The sequence below is a fragment of the Phoenix dactylifera genome, chromosome 10 (genome assembly GCF_051530095.1).
Source record: "Phoenix dactylifera cultivar Ajwa chromosome 10, Ajwa_hap1_PhDact_Kaust_v1.1, whole genome shotgun sequence".
NCBI classification, from domain to species: domain Eukaryota; kingdom Viridiplantae; phylum Streptophyta; class Magnoliopsida; order Arecales; family Arecaceae; genus Phoenix; species Phoenix dactylifera.
The window spans coordinates 30242539-30258293 of NC_143199.1; the positions used below are offsets into that span (position 1 = coordinate 30242539).

Here is a 15755-nt window from a genome sequence, read left to right on the forward strand (position 1 = left end):
GCTTATAAGCGTCGTTAGTTTTATTACCAATGTTTTATAAAGCATCACAAAAGCGTCGACAATATAAGGGTGGAAAAAAATTTGCCGATGCTCTTAAAAAGCGTTGCTAAAGTGTTGGTTTTGAGTGATGCTTAAAACCGTTGGCCTTTAACTACTGATATTTTTTATAACAACGTTTTAGAATGTTATTATAATTATTTTTTGTGAAAAAAATATTTAAAAAGATTTTTTGCTGAAATGTATAAACATTTTCTGCAGGACTTGAGTTCTGTAAAAAAATTATTGTCTGCTCATACTGCACATATCTATGAATAGATGAAGTTTCTATAAATGAGCCAGATAAATTTCTCTCCATATATTAATGGAGCATACGCTGATGACCCCACTTTGTTTAAGACTTATGAATTTGGAATTATGAGGTACTTAAGAGAATAAAATAGTAAAGCAAATGAAATAAAGGACCAATTGCCACATACAATAAACTCCGAGCAAAACTAGGGACCTGCACAACCCCAAACCACGTTCCAATCTTTTTTCCCCCAGTGTTTGTACCATACCATTGTCCAAAAAGATGAGTGCGCAATAAATAAGAAGAAAATGCTCAGAAACATAACAAATGAAAAGTATGAAAAAAAAGGCAGCCCCAGGTGAACTGGATCGAGAAACAATATTGCAGTGGATAGATGAGAACTGAGAATTAATATGGCTCATTCTAATCAGCGCTACACTATTATCGGGCCCCATATTTTGCCCCAATTACAACGAAGTCATACGATTTCTCTCTCACTTCCAGCCAAACGTAGCCCTCATCCTCACCAGGCGCCATGAGTTTGGCCTTGTGGGGACCGAGGAGGAGGTAGATCTGGTCGCGGATGAAGCCAGCCTTGTGGAAGAGGTCGAGGTTGAGTTTGGCCTCCAGCTCCCGGATGATGGAGGCAATGGTGTTGGGGCCCGACTGCTAAAGGAGAGACTCCACGCAGCTCGCTATCTTCGACGGCTGGGTTGAAAGGGGTTAGGGATTTAGCCTCTAGCTTTCGGACGAAGAAGGCGATGGTGTTGGGACCCAATTGCCGTAGGAGAGACTCCACGCACAGGGCGGGGCGTTAGGGATTGGGAGAGGTTTAGGCTGGGTTGGAAGGGTTTAGGAATTTATTGGGGTGGGAGGGTGGAGGGATGGTGAGGGATTGGGAGATGGTTCTGGAAGGGGCCTTCGATGATGCTTTCTAAATGTCGCACTTCCGAGTGGAGGGCGGCAGGGATTGGGAGATGTTTCTGGAAGGGGCCTTGGACGATGTTTTCTAAAGAGTCATCTTAGCTTAGCATCTATAAAACTGAGTTGATTCTGAAAAGAGGCCCCAAATTATCCTATTGCCCGGGCTGCCTAATGGACTGATCACCCGACCCTATTGAATATTCCTAAAACTTTCATTGATGAACCTTGTTGATTGATCTTGGCTTGATTGAGTTCGATTTATTGAGCTAATCGTCTAGACCTAATCTGCCCGAGCCGTCGAACACTGTCATCCGACCAACCGTCTCCTTTTCTTATTATTTAAATTCGAATAGAAATTAATCTCACTTTTAATGTCTTTAAATAGGTCTAACAGAGTCGTCTAGTGAAGTTTGACGATATAAGACGAAAGAAGCAAGTAAATCTTATACTCCTTACTAGTTTTTAAACTTGTAAGTAAATCTTATACTCATTACTAGTTTTTGAACTTATAAATAAATCTTATACTCCTTATTAGTTTTTGAATTTGTAAGTAGATCTTGCACTCTTTATTTTCAAATGATTATGTTTTCTGTACATAAAATTTGCTTGTGAAAATATCATGTATTTCTTAGAATTATGGATTAGCATATGTAGTTCATATACCTCTATTTTTTTTTTCTCTCCAGACAAATATGATCGATAGGAACGAAGGATGGATCAAGCTTAGAGTTTGCAATAGCAATCTTGGTGATCTATATAGCAAAGCAAAACTTTAGTTCTTCAGTTGATTATAAATTTGTAGTTAGTGATTTTCTGAATAGTAAGAATAATGAGTTTGATATTTATGTTTAGATTTAGATGCTCTTAACTAATATTGATTTTATTTAATAAATAATAAAATTAAATTTTTATTTATTTTATTATATGTATGATGGATTTGAAAACTAAATATAATGTTGGCTTCGTATTACCGTGGGCTATACCTCTCAAGCAAAGAAGAAAATTTTCCACGGCAGAGATTGTGCAATCAGGAGTCGTCTCAAATTCTTATAGGAGATTGTGCAGTCCTAGGTAGAGCTTTCCACTCCAAAAGTTGACAAGGCTCAAGGCTTGGAAGCAACCTTTATACTTAAGAAAGTGAGCTGGTTGACTCACATCATTATTTCTCGTGCTGACTCACATCAAATGGTTCAAGTTAAAAATTTCGAACGATATCCCTGAGGGAAAAGATCATCCAAGAAATTCAGGACAAACCAACAAAAGTATCTGTTCATCCACCGACAGGGCAACGATATGGCTAGCAAATTAGCTAGCAGATAGACACCAGGAATTCAGGTTAAGGGGGAGAAATGAATTTGTAATGCCAAAAAGAAGGTAGAAAGGAAGGAACGAAGGAAGTTGAGGGAGAGACCTATCTGGTGAGCTTTACGGCCAGCACCACCGCCAAGACAACCAGTGACACCGACACGCCGCGACCAGCCCAAGCACCACCCTTGCAACCAAGCACCCTTGGTCCTCTTCCTCAAAGACCTACAAAAAGAGGAACAAGAAAGAAAAGGAAAGAAAATTTGTTTATAATCGCATAAAAGACAAACCAAAAGCAAAAATTGTTCTTACCTGAGCGAAGTCAGTACCCTGCTGATCCTGGTAAGTGGTGAAAATTTGAGATTCCATGGTTGGGATCATGATGTTCCTGTGAATCAATGTGTTCATCGCTCCAGTCCCGGTGGTAGGAGGTACCACATCCAAAATAAGTATGTCTGTATACACATATCATTATAAATAAACAAAATATTCATCAAAATCCTTAATTAAACACTTTATCATTTGGTAGTTGCAGGTACCAAATCGCACATAAAGCAATGATTATGGTGAAAAATTTAACCTTTAGTATCACCCCAGCCGTTCCCACTTAGAGTGTCTCCTATTATAGCTGCACCATCTCTGGCTGCTTCATCTGGGTTCACCTCCATGTCCGGCTCCTTTCCATTAAAGTAGTCCCTCAAAAGCTGCCGAATCTTAGGAATCTTGGAACTCCCGCCCGTGAGAACAACGTCGTCAATTTGATCCTCGTTCAGTCCAGCATCCTTCATGGTTTCATTCACATGCCACACAATCTTCATGAACAAATCATTGTTCAACTCTTCAAACAGGTCCCTCGTCAGTAGCTCAGAGAAATCAAGGCCCTCACAGAGTGATTCAATGACCATTTGGACTTCCTGCTGGCTGCCCAAAGCTCTCTTGGCACGTTCACATTCTCTCCTCAACTTCGCAAGACCCTGGCTGTCCCTGCTGATGTCCTTCCTATGCTTCCTACTGATCACTTTTATGAAATGCTGCATTATTGTCTTATCAAAGTCCTCACCTGCAAAACAGGAGAAGAAGAAGAAGAAGAAAGAGAAGAGGAAAACGGTGTTAACAAATCATCTGCTAAGAAAAAAACCAGTAACTGTACGTGCTAATAAATCAATTACCTCCTAGTTTGTCTCCACTAGTTGCTAGAACCACAAAAGCTCCATTATGAATAATCAAGATGCTGACATCAAATGTCCCACCGCCAATGTGACAAACAAGGATGTTTTTCTGACCAACCTGCTTATATCGACCGTATGCAATAGCAGCAGCCGTTGGTTCATTGATAATTCTAACCAAATAAAATTGGGCTTTGTCACAAGCAACCTTGGTAGCCCGTCTCTGAGCAACATTGAAGTAAGCTGGGGGGCATAGAAAAGAAAAATAAATTAAAACGCGAGGAATCATAACTGTACTTTGCATGCAGACAACAATTTTTTTACCTGGAACAGTAACAATGGCATCCATGATAGGCCTATCAAGTGCGCGTTCAGCATCCTCCTTCACTTTTTCTAGAAGAAGTGCAGCAGTGTCCTCAGGACTTACAAACCACTCGCCCCTTTCCTTCCTCGCTTTAATATAGGGCTTACCATCCTTGTTAACAATCTCGTACGGGACAAACTTCAAGTCTTCCTGTACATCTTTGTCCCTAAATCTACAGACGGCATGAACATTAGCATTTTCGTCTACAGCAAGTGGAAAATCAAGAACAGTAACGGTTGAGATAAAAAAAAAAAGCACACTTTCTTCCAATTAGTCGTTTGGCATTAAGAATAGTTCCTTCAGGATTCACAAATGCCAGCTTCTGCGCATCCTCGCCAATTAGCATCTCAGTATATGCCACGCACGATGGGGTCATACCCTTTCCCTTGTCATTGAGTATGCCCTCCAAGGAGCCATTCACGTCAGCAGCAGCACGTGTGTATGAAGTTCCTAAATCTATCCCAATGGTCAATCCAAAAGAAGATCCTGCCAGTGAATTCAGAAAGTCAGTACGCCTCTGCTTTTTCTTAAGACCAATGCTATCATAGCTAAAAGCAATCAGTCCATGCACCTCCAATCTTCCCTTTAAAGAGAAAAGGTGAAAATTATGATTTGAAACATATGAATAATTACATAGAAAGCTCAATCCATGCATAAAACAGACAACAAGATGCAGAACCAATGAAACAGAAGAATTGCAAGTGATAATCACAGAAAAGAAGCATTGAAATAAGTAATATTAATGATGAACCATATGCTTGTAACATGCTCTTTGGAACTACAGTACAAAAGCATGCTTGCAGTAAATTTGATGGATTAACCCTAAAATACTTATGAAGCATGAAAAACCATCTAACTTCTTCACTATATAAGAAGTTCAGAGTTCAATCACGGACAATCTGAAATTGCATACATATAACAAAGCTAATCATTCCATCAAAATCCTGCTCTATTCTTAAATTTTAAAATAAAAAATCCACACCATATACTACCAAATAATTCTAAAAAAGGAGGCCACATTAATCAATCAGCCCTCAGTGAAGCGTTCAAGCTCTATTCTTTATTCTTGAATAAAGAATAGATGTAGCATATACTACGAAACAAAAATGAAGGAACAGGTTTGAATTAATGGATCAGCTAGAGCCTGGCAATCTAGCAACAAATTGAGAAAGACTACATCATTCCAAATCAAGAACCCAACCTAGAATGCACCGTCGGATATGGAATCTAGCAACCAATCAAATCAAGAATCACAAGCTACAGAATTAAATGAAAAAAAAGAGAGGAATATATTGATCGATGAACCCTCAACGATCTCGCCACAAGTCAATAACGCCCAACATCATTCTGAGTCAAGAACGAAAAGAATTGCTATCTGTACCAATAACCCAATCTAATCCTGTCGCATTCTTGAAAAGAATTATATCAATGCAGTTGCTTAACCAAGCAATTAAAGATTTCTTACTGCCTCCATCATCATCAAAACTAGCTGGCCTGATGTAATCATCGCCGTCGCCAAACACACCCTTCCACTTGATCCCCGCCTCTCGGAACTTCTGTCCAAGATAGATGAGCTTCCCAAAGACCGCCCAGATCTTGGTTGCGATGATGGGATCGTCCTCCTCCTCCACGGGGGATAAGGCCTCCAGTCCCATGTCGTCGCCGCGGAGAGCGCAGAGGAACAGACCCACGAGACCCCTGCTCAGAGGGCAGCCCAAGCCTTCCTTGAAGGTGATTTCAATCAGGTACCCCAGCAGAGCGAGGAAGACGGGATCTTGGACTGGTTCATAGCGGTCGGTGCCCGGGGCCGGCTCCGGCAAGTCCTTGAACGGCCAGAAAGGACTCGGGGTGCGGAGGTGGAGGCCTCTAGCACGTTCTTGGAACTTCTTTCGAAGGTATCCCAAGAACTCGTCGAAGAACTTTCTGACGAAGCGGACGGGATCCTCTCCTTGGGACGAAGAGGGTCCAGCCCCGGCCGGCGGAGGTGGGACGTCGGTGGGTGGCGGGAAGACTCGGCGGGCGGCGCGGCCAGTGGCGTTGCCCATGGGGACGGCAGACGGCGAGAGTTTCTGCTCCGAGAGAGAGAGAGAGAGAGAGAGGACAGAATGCGGGCTGGGAGACGGAAAGAGAAGCTTTTGGAGACAAAGCGCGGGGAGGAGGGTTTTAAAAGGGAGGAAGGTTCCGTTCGGTTAATAATCTGCACGTGCAGCGCACGTGAAACGAAGGAGGGAAGAAAAAGTTTTGACCTTTAAAATTATTATTTTTTTGCGGTTAATAATTATTGAGATTTTTTCGAACATATTCTCTAAATATTAAAATTTATATGAATATTCTTTTAAAATTGGTATATGCATGTATAGCTTTATAAAATATTTGTTTAACGTGTATATCTTATATTTTTCTATTTTCTTGCATATGTACCCACACCATCTAACGTCGTCAAAAATTAGCGGTTTAAAATTAAAAATGACTAAAATATTTTTAATGGATACATAAGCAAAAAAAATATTTATAAAGATATATATGTAAATAATATTTTGCAAGAGTATTTATACAATCTCAAATAATTAGGAGAATTTACATGTAAGAAAATTTTAATTTTATTTTTTTTATTTTAATCTATTTTAACACTCGAATTTCAAAAGCCCATAGATGACAACACATTGGTTGTTTAATGCAATGCTATCCTATGACTCTTAGATCCAAGCCGCCATCTCATCCAAGCACGTCCTGTACATGAGTCGATCAATCATTTGTTCTACAGCTAATAGCCTTACTTAGAATGTAGCAAAAATAGAGTGTATGTATTGGCATAAATGAATTTTTCATAAACATATATCTACTGTGCATAATTTGATGGCTTTTGTGTATATCCAATTGATGATTGTAAGTTTGTAACCTTAGCAAAAAAAAAAAAAAAAATTCAGGTCATGGCCTGCCATCGTTACACCAACTTATTAGGAGCTGGATTTAGTTGCTAGTCTTGCTTCTCCCATTTGGAGAAATTTTTTAAACTTGTTCCACGATTTCCAGCTTACTACTTGTAATTCTTTCCTGTCGTGGCTGCATCTGTTTCCTACCATGGTATAATAACTAGTGATTTTTTTATTATTTATTAATAGAAAAGGTTACCACCTTAAATTTGTAAGGGAGGCATTAAATTAACTTTTCCCACCAAGGCTTTTAGGAAACAATATCTTAATTTTTCAAGAAGTGGTGACATAACCCACCACCATTTCAAGAAAATAAAATGATCGATGAGTTCATTTGGACTACCTTCAAACTGGTTCTTCTTAGATAATTAGCTCGTACTTATTCCACCATCTGGACCAACCTATCGCGCATCAGCAGTGGCGGTTTTCTCTATATCCGAAGAGAAACAGCTGAGAGCTACTTCCTAATGAATGGATTCATAATTAGCTTCAAAGTTTACGACAAGTTAAATCATCATGGTCCACACCTAGATCCAACCTATCCTACTTTGTTGTGGGAATTAATGATTTTTTTTTATACGAATGGAGGAATGAATTCTTGCTTGGAGGGCTTAAATTCACAAATATAAACAAAATTTTATTGGAAAACCTTCCAGTGGAGTAGAGGAAAAAAACTATAGGGCAACTCTAAATAAAATTTATTATAAATAATATAGTAATGACAATAAGATTCTCTCAAGAATTATGCCAAAAACTTGAGGCATACAATTATACAAATACAAAGGTCGCTTCACCCGATGTCTCTCAAAATCATTTGTGCGCTCCTCATGGTAATCAGCAACAGTGAAATCAAACAATGATCTGCGACTGGTGTGATCGCTAAGAACACAAAAGTGACCTAAAAAAATTCGGACAAAACTATGTTCTTAAATTATAAGACAAACCTAGAATAGACAAAAGGAGAAGAATCATCCTGTAAAATATGACTCCAAAAACAATTAGATTCGCAAAAGAACAAAACAACCCCTTCATGTGGCTTCCTTTCTAAGGGCTTCCTCCTCTCCTCTTCTTTTCTATTTTATTTTATTTTATTTTATTAATCATATGAATAGGGGTGCAAATAGGTCGGATCAGGTCGGGTCATGAGTAACTCCGACCCAACCTAATTTTTTGTTCAGATTCTAATTTTGGATCCAGACTCGATCCAATAGAAAATCAGCTCGGCTCAGGTCGGATCCATTGCTATAATTTTTGACCTAATGGGTCATTTGAGTTGGGTCGAATCCATGTATAATCCGGACCCAACCCAAAAAATTTAGGTCCGGATCGGGTCAACCCCTCCATGGCTTCAAAATTTGTGTTTGCACCTATACGGGCTGCAGTCCATGAGTCCAAAAATTTTATAGATTCGGATCATATCGGATCGAATTGTAAGATTGAAAATTCAAAATAACCTAAATTTCAAATAGGTCGAGCCGAATCTGAATTCAATAAACTCAAACCTGATCCGAAAAATGAAACGAATTCAATTAGGATCCGATCCGATCCCACGGATCCTCCAAAATAGGTCGGATCGTATCTAAGCAGGTCAGGTCATTAGTCAACCTAATCCATGTACATCCTTACACATGGTCCCATGGGGCTAGACGCAATGTGCTGCACATTCTGACAATTAGAAATGTCATCAAGTTTGAGCTGGGGTGTCACATGCAGTAACCTAGACGAAAGGTGTCGGATATTTTTTGTTGAATATGATGCAATCTAATAAAAGGCGGTGGGGACAGTGCGAAGATAAGATCTATTCGGCACTGCATCTAAAGGAAGGTCTGGTCCCCAATCTCTATCCGCGCAACTCTCACCTGCGGTTGTGATTTTGGTGTATTTCCAAGTGGTTGCATCCATTTTCCTTTTGAGTATGAGCCCTTTATTCAAACCTTGAGGGATGCCATTATAAAAATATATTTTTCTACATAGAAAAATATAATAAAACACGAACAATCTGTTGGGAATATACTGTCCCCGAAAATTTTAAATCTATAATACTCTACTTCAATAAATAATAGGCAGAAATAGGCTTAGAGAAAATAAATAGAGAAAGTGGAAAAATGGAACCCGAGATGCTGAGGCGTGGTATGTTGGTCACTTTCCTTGAAGTAGATTTCGCCGCCTTACAGTGCACTAGGCTTAGATGGCGTTCTACTCCTGAGATACAACAGCCTCTCGCACTGTTCCTTCTGCCTCAATGATTTGCACGGATCAAAGAAGCTTTCGAACCCAGAATCAGTATGCAGCAAGCCCGTTGATTGAAAGAAAAATAGCAAACAGGGAGAATAGTAGTTTTCTGCTTTCAAATTATATATGTCTCCTGTTTAATCCGAAGAGGTCTATTTATAGACTTCTTCGGGACAGACGCGACCCAAAACCGATCCAACGGTCAAAACCGGTAAGAAAGTTTGAAAAAACACTGGGAGTATAGCCAGCGGATGCGAGGTCGGTTGCGAAGAGGTGCTATCGAGGAAGCGACGTGGCTCCTCGTGCTAAGGGTGCGAAGCACGACTCATGCGCCTCTTGGCTCATCGCACCTGTTGTCCGACCTCGGCTCCTCTGGGCTCATTGCACCTGTGGTCCGACCTCAGCCTCGGCACCTCGGACGAGCACAGGTACAAGGAACCTCGGACGAGCAGGGCCTCAGTCTCTTGGACGACCTCAGCTCTGGGTCGCACAGGTGCAAGGAACCTCGGACGAGCAGGGCCGACGAGCAGAGGCACGAGCGCAAGGAAACTCGGACGAGCAGGGCACATGCGCAAAGAACCTCTGGTCGCACAGGCACAAGGAAACTTGGACGAGCAGGGCCTGTGAGGCGCAAGTAACCTCGGACGAGCAGGGCCGAGCGAGCACAGGCTCGAGCGCAAAGACCGTCGGGTCGGACGAGCACAGGCACAGAACCGAGCCTTCACGTAAATAAATCCTCCATATGAGAGATTTAAAAAAGGAGGGAACAGAGATTCGAACCACCTACCTCAAGCACCTCAAGCGGGCACACCAACCATCCACACCACACTCCCTTCTTAACATATATACATAATATATATGTTTTAAGTATGAAAACTTTTAATTATTATTTAATAAAAATCTAACATTCCCCCACCTGATTAAAATATTTTCAAAAACTATATAAAATAAAAAATAGTCAAACTGGGCTTGTTTATGTCACGACTTCAATAAAGGTAGCTTGCGGCTTTGAACCTTTACCTAGTGAAAGTATATTTTCATCTGAAAGGTATAGTGGTAGCTAAAAAGCTTTGAACCAAATCCTTTGGTTCAGATTTCTATATACTTCACCCATGACAAATGCAAATACTGGGTTCATTATAGGTGGTGTTTTTTCTGGCCTTATGCACCAATATCTCAGTTTCATGAGTGCTCTAGGGGTTAAACCCTTATCCCCATAGACTGCGGCCACACAGTCACACTCACATAGGTGAGTCCTCTAAGGGTGCTCGCAGCACAGCACCTTGCCATAGTCTCGGACTCATTCAGAGTTTTAAACTCTTCCGTATACCTCTGCTGTATTTAGCACTCACATCACAGGGAGAGACCAAATGACATAAAGTCATTTTATTATAGTGCTAACTAATCATTAAACAACTTGTTTTTCCCGTTGAACCTTTCGTCTTGGGATCTCCAGTCAGAAAAGGTTGGGTTGCCATTGTCAATGATTCCTTATGGATTTCAGTCCCATCCCCTTTGATGTTTCTATGACTTTGCTTCTAGCCAGTCCTTTAGTTAAAGGATCTGCTAGGTTATCTTTAGATCCAACAAATTCCAAAGTTATGATACCATTTTTAATTAGGTATCTAATAGTCTTATGTCTCACACTAATGTGTCTTCTGTTTCTCTTGTTATACTCAGTATTTCTACAAGTATTAATTGCAGCTTCATTATCACATAACAAAGAGATAGCAGGTATAGGCTTTTCCATAATAGGTATTTCAGACATAAGATTCTTAAACCATTCTGCTTCTTGACTTGCAGAATCTAAGGCTACAATCTCAGCCTCCATAGTGGATCTTGTGATCACAATTTGTTTGGATGATCTCCAAGCAACAGCTGCACCACCCAACATGAATATGTATCCACTAGTTCCTTTTCGATTCACTGAATCAGTGATCCAACTAGCATCACTGTATCCTTCAAGTACAGCGGGAAATCTTGAGTAATGTAAACCATAATACATGGTACCTCTCAAGTATCTAAGTACTCTATCCAGTGCTTCCCAGTGACTAAGACTAGGGCAACTATTAAACCTACTGAGCTTTCCTATAGCATAAGAAATGTCAGGTCTACTTGTATTTGCAACATACATCAGTGTCCCAATAATTTGAGCATATTTCTCTTGGGCCACTGGATCACCTTTATTGCACTTCAAGTTCAAACCATGCTCATAAGGTGTACTCACTGGTTTACAGTTGTACTTATCAAATTTCTTCAATATTTTCTCAATATATTATGATTGATCAAAAATTATACCATCAGGTATTCTGGTAATCCTGTTACCAAGAATTACCTCTGCCTGACCTAAATCTTTCATATCAAAATTATTAGACAAGAAAGTTTTGATATCAGTCACCATATTCATATCAGTACCAAAAATTAAAATATCATCAACATATAAACACAAGATAATACATGAATCATTTTCTAACTTTGAATATAAGCACTTATCTGATTCATTTGCTTTAAAGCCATAAGAAATAATTATTTTATCAAATTTCCTATGCCATTGCTTAGGAGCTTGTTTTAAACCATAGAGGGATTTGATTAACCTACAGACTTTTCTTTCCTGTCCTTGAGCCACAAATCCCTCTGGCTGATCCATATAGATCTCTTCCTCTAAATCACCATGAAGGAAGGCAGTCTTGACATCCATTTGATGAATTATCAAATTATGGATTGAAGCCAGTGCAATTAAAGTACGAATTGTGGTTATCCTAGTTACAGGAGAATATGTATCAAAGTAGTCAATACCCTCTTTCTGAGAAAAGCCCTTAGCAACTAATCTTGCTTTATATTTTTCAATAGAACCATCAGGTCTTAATTTCTTCTTAAATATCCATTTACAACCTATAGCCTTACTACCATGTGGTAAGTCAGTTAAAAACCATGTTTTATTAGTCATAAGTGAATTCATTTCACTATTAATAGCTTCCTTCCAAAACATAGAATCTAATGAGTTCATAGCATCTTTATAAGTTTTAGGATCATCTTCAACCATAAAAGTATAGAAATCAGATCCAAAATCTTTTTTTTTCCTAATTCTTTTCCCTTTACCAAGTTCATTAATATCATTAAGTTCATTTTCATTTTCATTATTAGGAATAATTAGAGAATTAGATGGCGAACTACAAGATGCATCATTAGATCTATCTATTACATGCTTTTCTATTTTATCCTTAAATGGAAAAATGTCTTCAAAGAAAGAAGCATCTTTAGATTCAATTATAGTATTCTTATCTATGCCATTGATATCAGAACTAATGACTAAGAACCTATAAGTAACACTATTAAGAGAATAACCAAGAAACACAGCATCAAAAGTATTAGGTCCTAATTTTCTTTTCTTGATTAAAGGAATATTAACCTTAGCCAAACAACCCCAAACTTTTACAAAATTTAGGTTAGGTTTTCTTCCTTTCCAAAGTTCATAAGGAGATTTATTAGAACCTTTAAATGGAACCCTATTAAGCAGGAAACATGCAGTAAGCATTGCTTCCCCCCACCAAACCTCAGGTAAACCTGAGTTGGCAAGCAAAGATCTTACCATATCTTGCAGAGTCCTATTTTTCCTTTCAGCCACTCCATTAGACTGAGGTGAATAGGGAGGTGTAACTTCATGTAGAATTCCATTAACTCTACAGAATTCATTCAAGTCATTAGAGGTGTATTCTCCTCCTCTGTCTGACCTGAGAATCTTTATTCTCTTGTCAAGTTGATTTTCTACTAAAGATTTATAAGTCTTAAACATCTCAAATGCTTCATCTTTAGATTTCATTAAATAAACTTGACAATACTTAGAATAATCATCTATGAAGGTAATGAAATACCTTCTACCCCCTTTAGTCAAAGTTCCATTTAGATCACATACATCTGAATGTATTAATTCTAATAAAGTTGAATTTCTATTTACTATTTTAAATGGTTTTCTAGATTGTTTAGATTGAACACAAATTTGACACCTTTTCTTTTCATTTAATGAAACATTAGGTAATAAACTAGAGCTAATCATTCTTTTAATAGTATTATTATTCACATGTCCTAATCTAGCATGCCAAAGAGATGAAGAACATATTGAAAGCACAATTTTATTATTGTTATCAGAAGAAAAATCCAAAGATACATTATTTATTACATACAAGCCATCACACTCATAGCCTTTGCCTACAAATGTTCCATTCTTTGTTATAATCACTTTCTTAGATTGAAATAACAAAGAATAACCACTTCTATTTAGAAGAGATCCACTGATCAGATTCCTCCTTCCATCGGGCACATGGTACACATTAAATAGTGTAAGCACATTCCCAGACGTAAGCCTTAGAAGTACTTTTCCAGTTCCAAGCACTTGTGCCGAGGTGGAGTTTCCCATAGTTACTGTTAGGCCACTCCGGACCTGATAAGTAGTAAAAAGGGTATGATCAGTACACATATGAACATTCGCACCTGTATCCACTAACCAATCGGTAGAGCAAATTGCCAAATTTAATTCTGGACTTAAAGTTACATACCGATCATCAGTACTAGTAGGACCAGTACTGGATAGCACCATGTTGGTTTGTGGATTTGCAGGTTGAGAAGGCGCATGTTCATAGTTCTGATACTTCTTCTTCTTCATCCGGCATACTCGAGCCATATGACTGAGTTTCCCACAATTGTAGCAAATCGGCTTCCGATCATTCTTATTGATATGGTGTTTTGGCTTCATAAGTTTTCTTTTGTTTCTAGGTCCACCCTTTTCAAATTTGGAGTTCTTGAACTTATGGGTCTTATTCTGGCCTTCTACAAAGTTCACCTTGGTTAGAAGCTCAGGATTCATGAGTTGCTCATTATCTTTCTCAAGGTGTTGTTCTTGGATCCTAATGGCAGACAATAGAGTTTTCATTGTCATATCCTCGGTTTTATGTTTCAGGGATAACCCAAAGTCTTTCCAAGAAGGTGGGAGCTTGTCAATGGTACAAGCAACTTGAAGGCTCTCAGTTATACCCATTCCCCTTAAGCCTAATTCATGATAAATTACTGTTAACTCGTGGGCTTGGTCAACTACAGGCTTGGTGTCAACCATCTTATAAGACAGGAATTGACTAGCAGCATACTTGTCCATTCCGGCATCTTGGATACCATATTTCTTATTAAGATCATCCCAAATCTCCTTGGAGGTTTTAAAAGTGCAGTAGACATCAAAAAGGGGATCAGTAAGATAGGACAGAATCCTTCCCCTACACAGGTAGTCTTTCTTCTTAAATTCCTCCAAATTACAAGTTCTAGCTGGTTCATTCTCTTCCTCATTTGGAGGAGAGTCAAAGATTATGGAAAATAACCCAAGTGTGGTTAAGAAGATTTCCATCTTCTGTCTCCAACGCTTAAAGTTATTTTCATTAAATTTTTCAGGAGGAACCGGGTCACTTGCATTGGCCATTGGGGTAACTCTAAGTACTAGCCTATTATATGTAGGAGAATCTACTTCAAGAATGTTGGGAATATACTGTCCCAGAAAATTTTAAATCTATAATACTCTACTTCAATAAATAATAGGCAGAAATAGGCTTAGAGAAAATAAATAGAGAAAGTGGAAAAATGGAACCCGAGATGCTGAGGCGTGGTATGTTGGTCACTTTCCTTGAAGTAGATTTCGCCGCCTTACAGTGCACTAGGCTTAGATGGCGTTCTACTCCTGAGATACAACAGCCTCTCGCACTGTTCCTTCTGCCTCAATGATTTGCACGGATCAAAGAAGCTTTCGAACCCAGAATCAGTATGCAGCAAGCCCGTTGATTGAAAGAAAAATAGCAAACAGGGAGAATAGTAGTTTTCTGCTTTCAAATTATATATGTCTCCTGTCTAATCCGAAGAGGTCTATTTATAGACTTCTTCGGGACAGACGCGACCCAAAACCGATCCAACGGTCAAAACCGGTAAGAAAGTTTGAAAAAACACTGGGAGTATGGCCAGCGGATGCGAGGTCGGTTGCGAAGAGGTGCTATCGAGGAAGCGACGTGGCTCCTCGTGCTAAGGGTGCGAAGCACGACTCATGCGCCTCTTGGCTCATCGCACCTGTTGTCCGACCTCGGCTCCTCTGGGCTCATTGCACCTGTGGTCCGACCTCAGCCTCGGCACCTCGGACGAGCACAGGCACAAGGAACCTCGGACGAGCAGGGCCTCAGTCTCTTGGACGACCTCAGCTCTGGGTCGCACAGGTGCAAGGAACCTCGGACGAGCAGGGCCGACGAGCAGAGGCACGAGCGCAAGGAAACTCGGACGAGCAGGGCACATGCGCAAAGAACCTCTGGTCGCACAGGCACAAGGAACCTTGGACGAGCAGGGCCTGTGAGGCGCAAGTAACCTCGGACGAGCAGGGCCGAGCGAGCACAGGCTCGAGCGCAAAGACCGTCGGGTCGGACGAGCACAGGCACAGAACCGAGCCTTCACGTAAATAAATCCTCCATATGAGAGATTTAAAAAAGGAGGGAACAGAGATTCGAACCACCTACCTCAAGCAC

General features: G+C 39.8%; 1 protein-coding gene across 1 annotated transcript; it reads right to left on the bottom strand.

Moving 5' to 3' along the window:
- Positions 1-2638: 2638 nt before the first annotated feature.
- Positions 2639-4703, bottom strand: LOC103699921 (luminal-binding protein 4-like). The gene is made up of 6 exons (XM_008781914.4): positions 4309-4703; positions 4009-4220; positions 3688-3927; positions 3099-3578; positions 2831-2973; positions 2639-2743 (listed from the first exon to the last, which is right to left on the bottom strand). Exons 1-6 carry the CDS (start codon positions 4701-4703, stop codon positions 2639-2641), a joined length of 1575 nt encoding a protein of 524 aa, XP_008780136.4.
- Positions 4704-15755: the final 11052 nt, after the last annotated feature.

Bases quoted from the DNA above. Each gene is read 5' to 3' on its own strand.
- LOC103699921 (XM_008781914.4), bottom strand. From the start codon at position 4,703: ATGCATGGATTGAGCTTTCTATGTAATTATTCATATGTTTCAAATCAT. The intron at 3,928-4,008 runs GTAAAAAAATTG...TATGCCCCCCAG, and splicing joins TGCCATTGTTACTGTTCCAG to CTTACTTCAATGTTGCTCAG. The intron at 3,579-3,687 runs GTAATTGATTTA...CCTGTTTTGCAG, and splicing joins TAGTGGAGACAAACTAGGAG to GTGAGGACTTTGATAAGACA.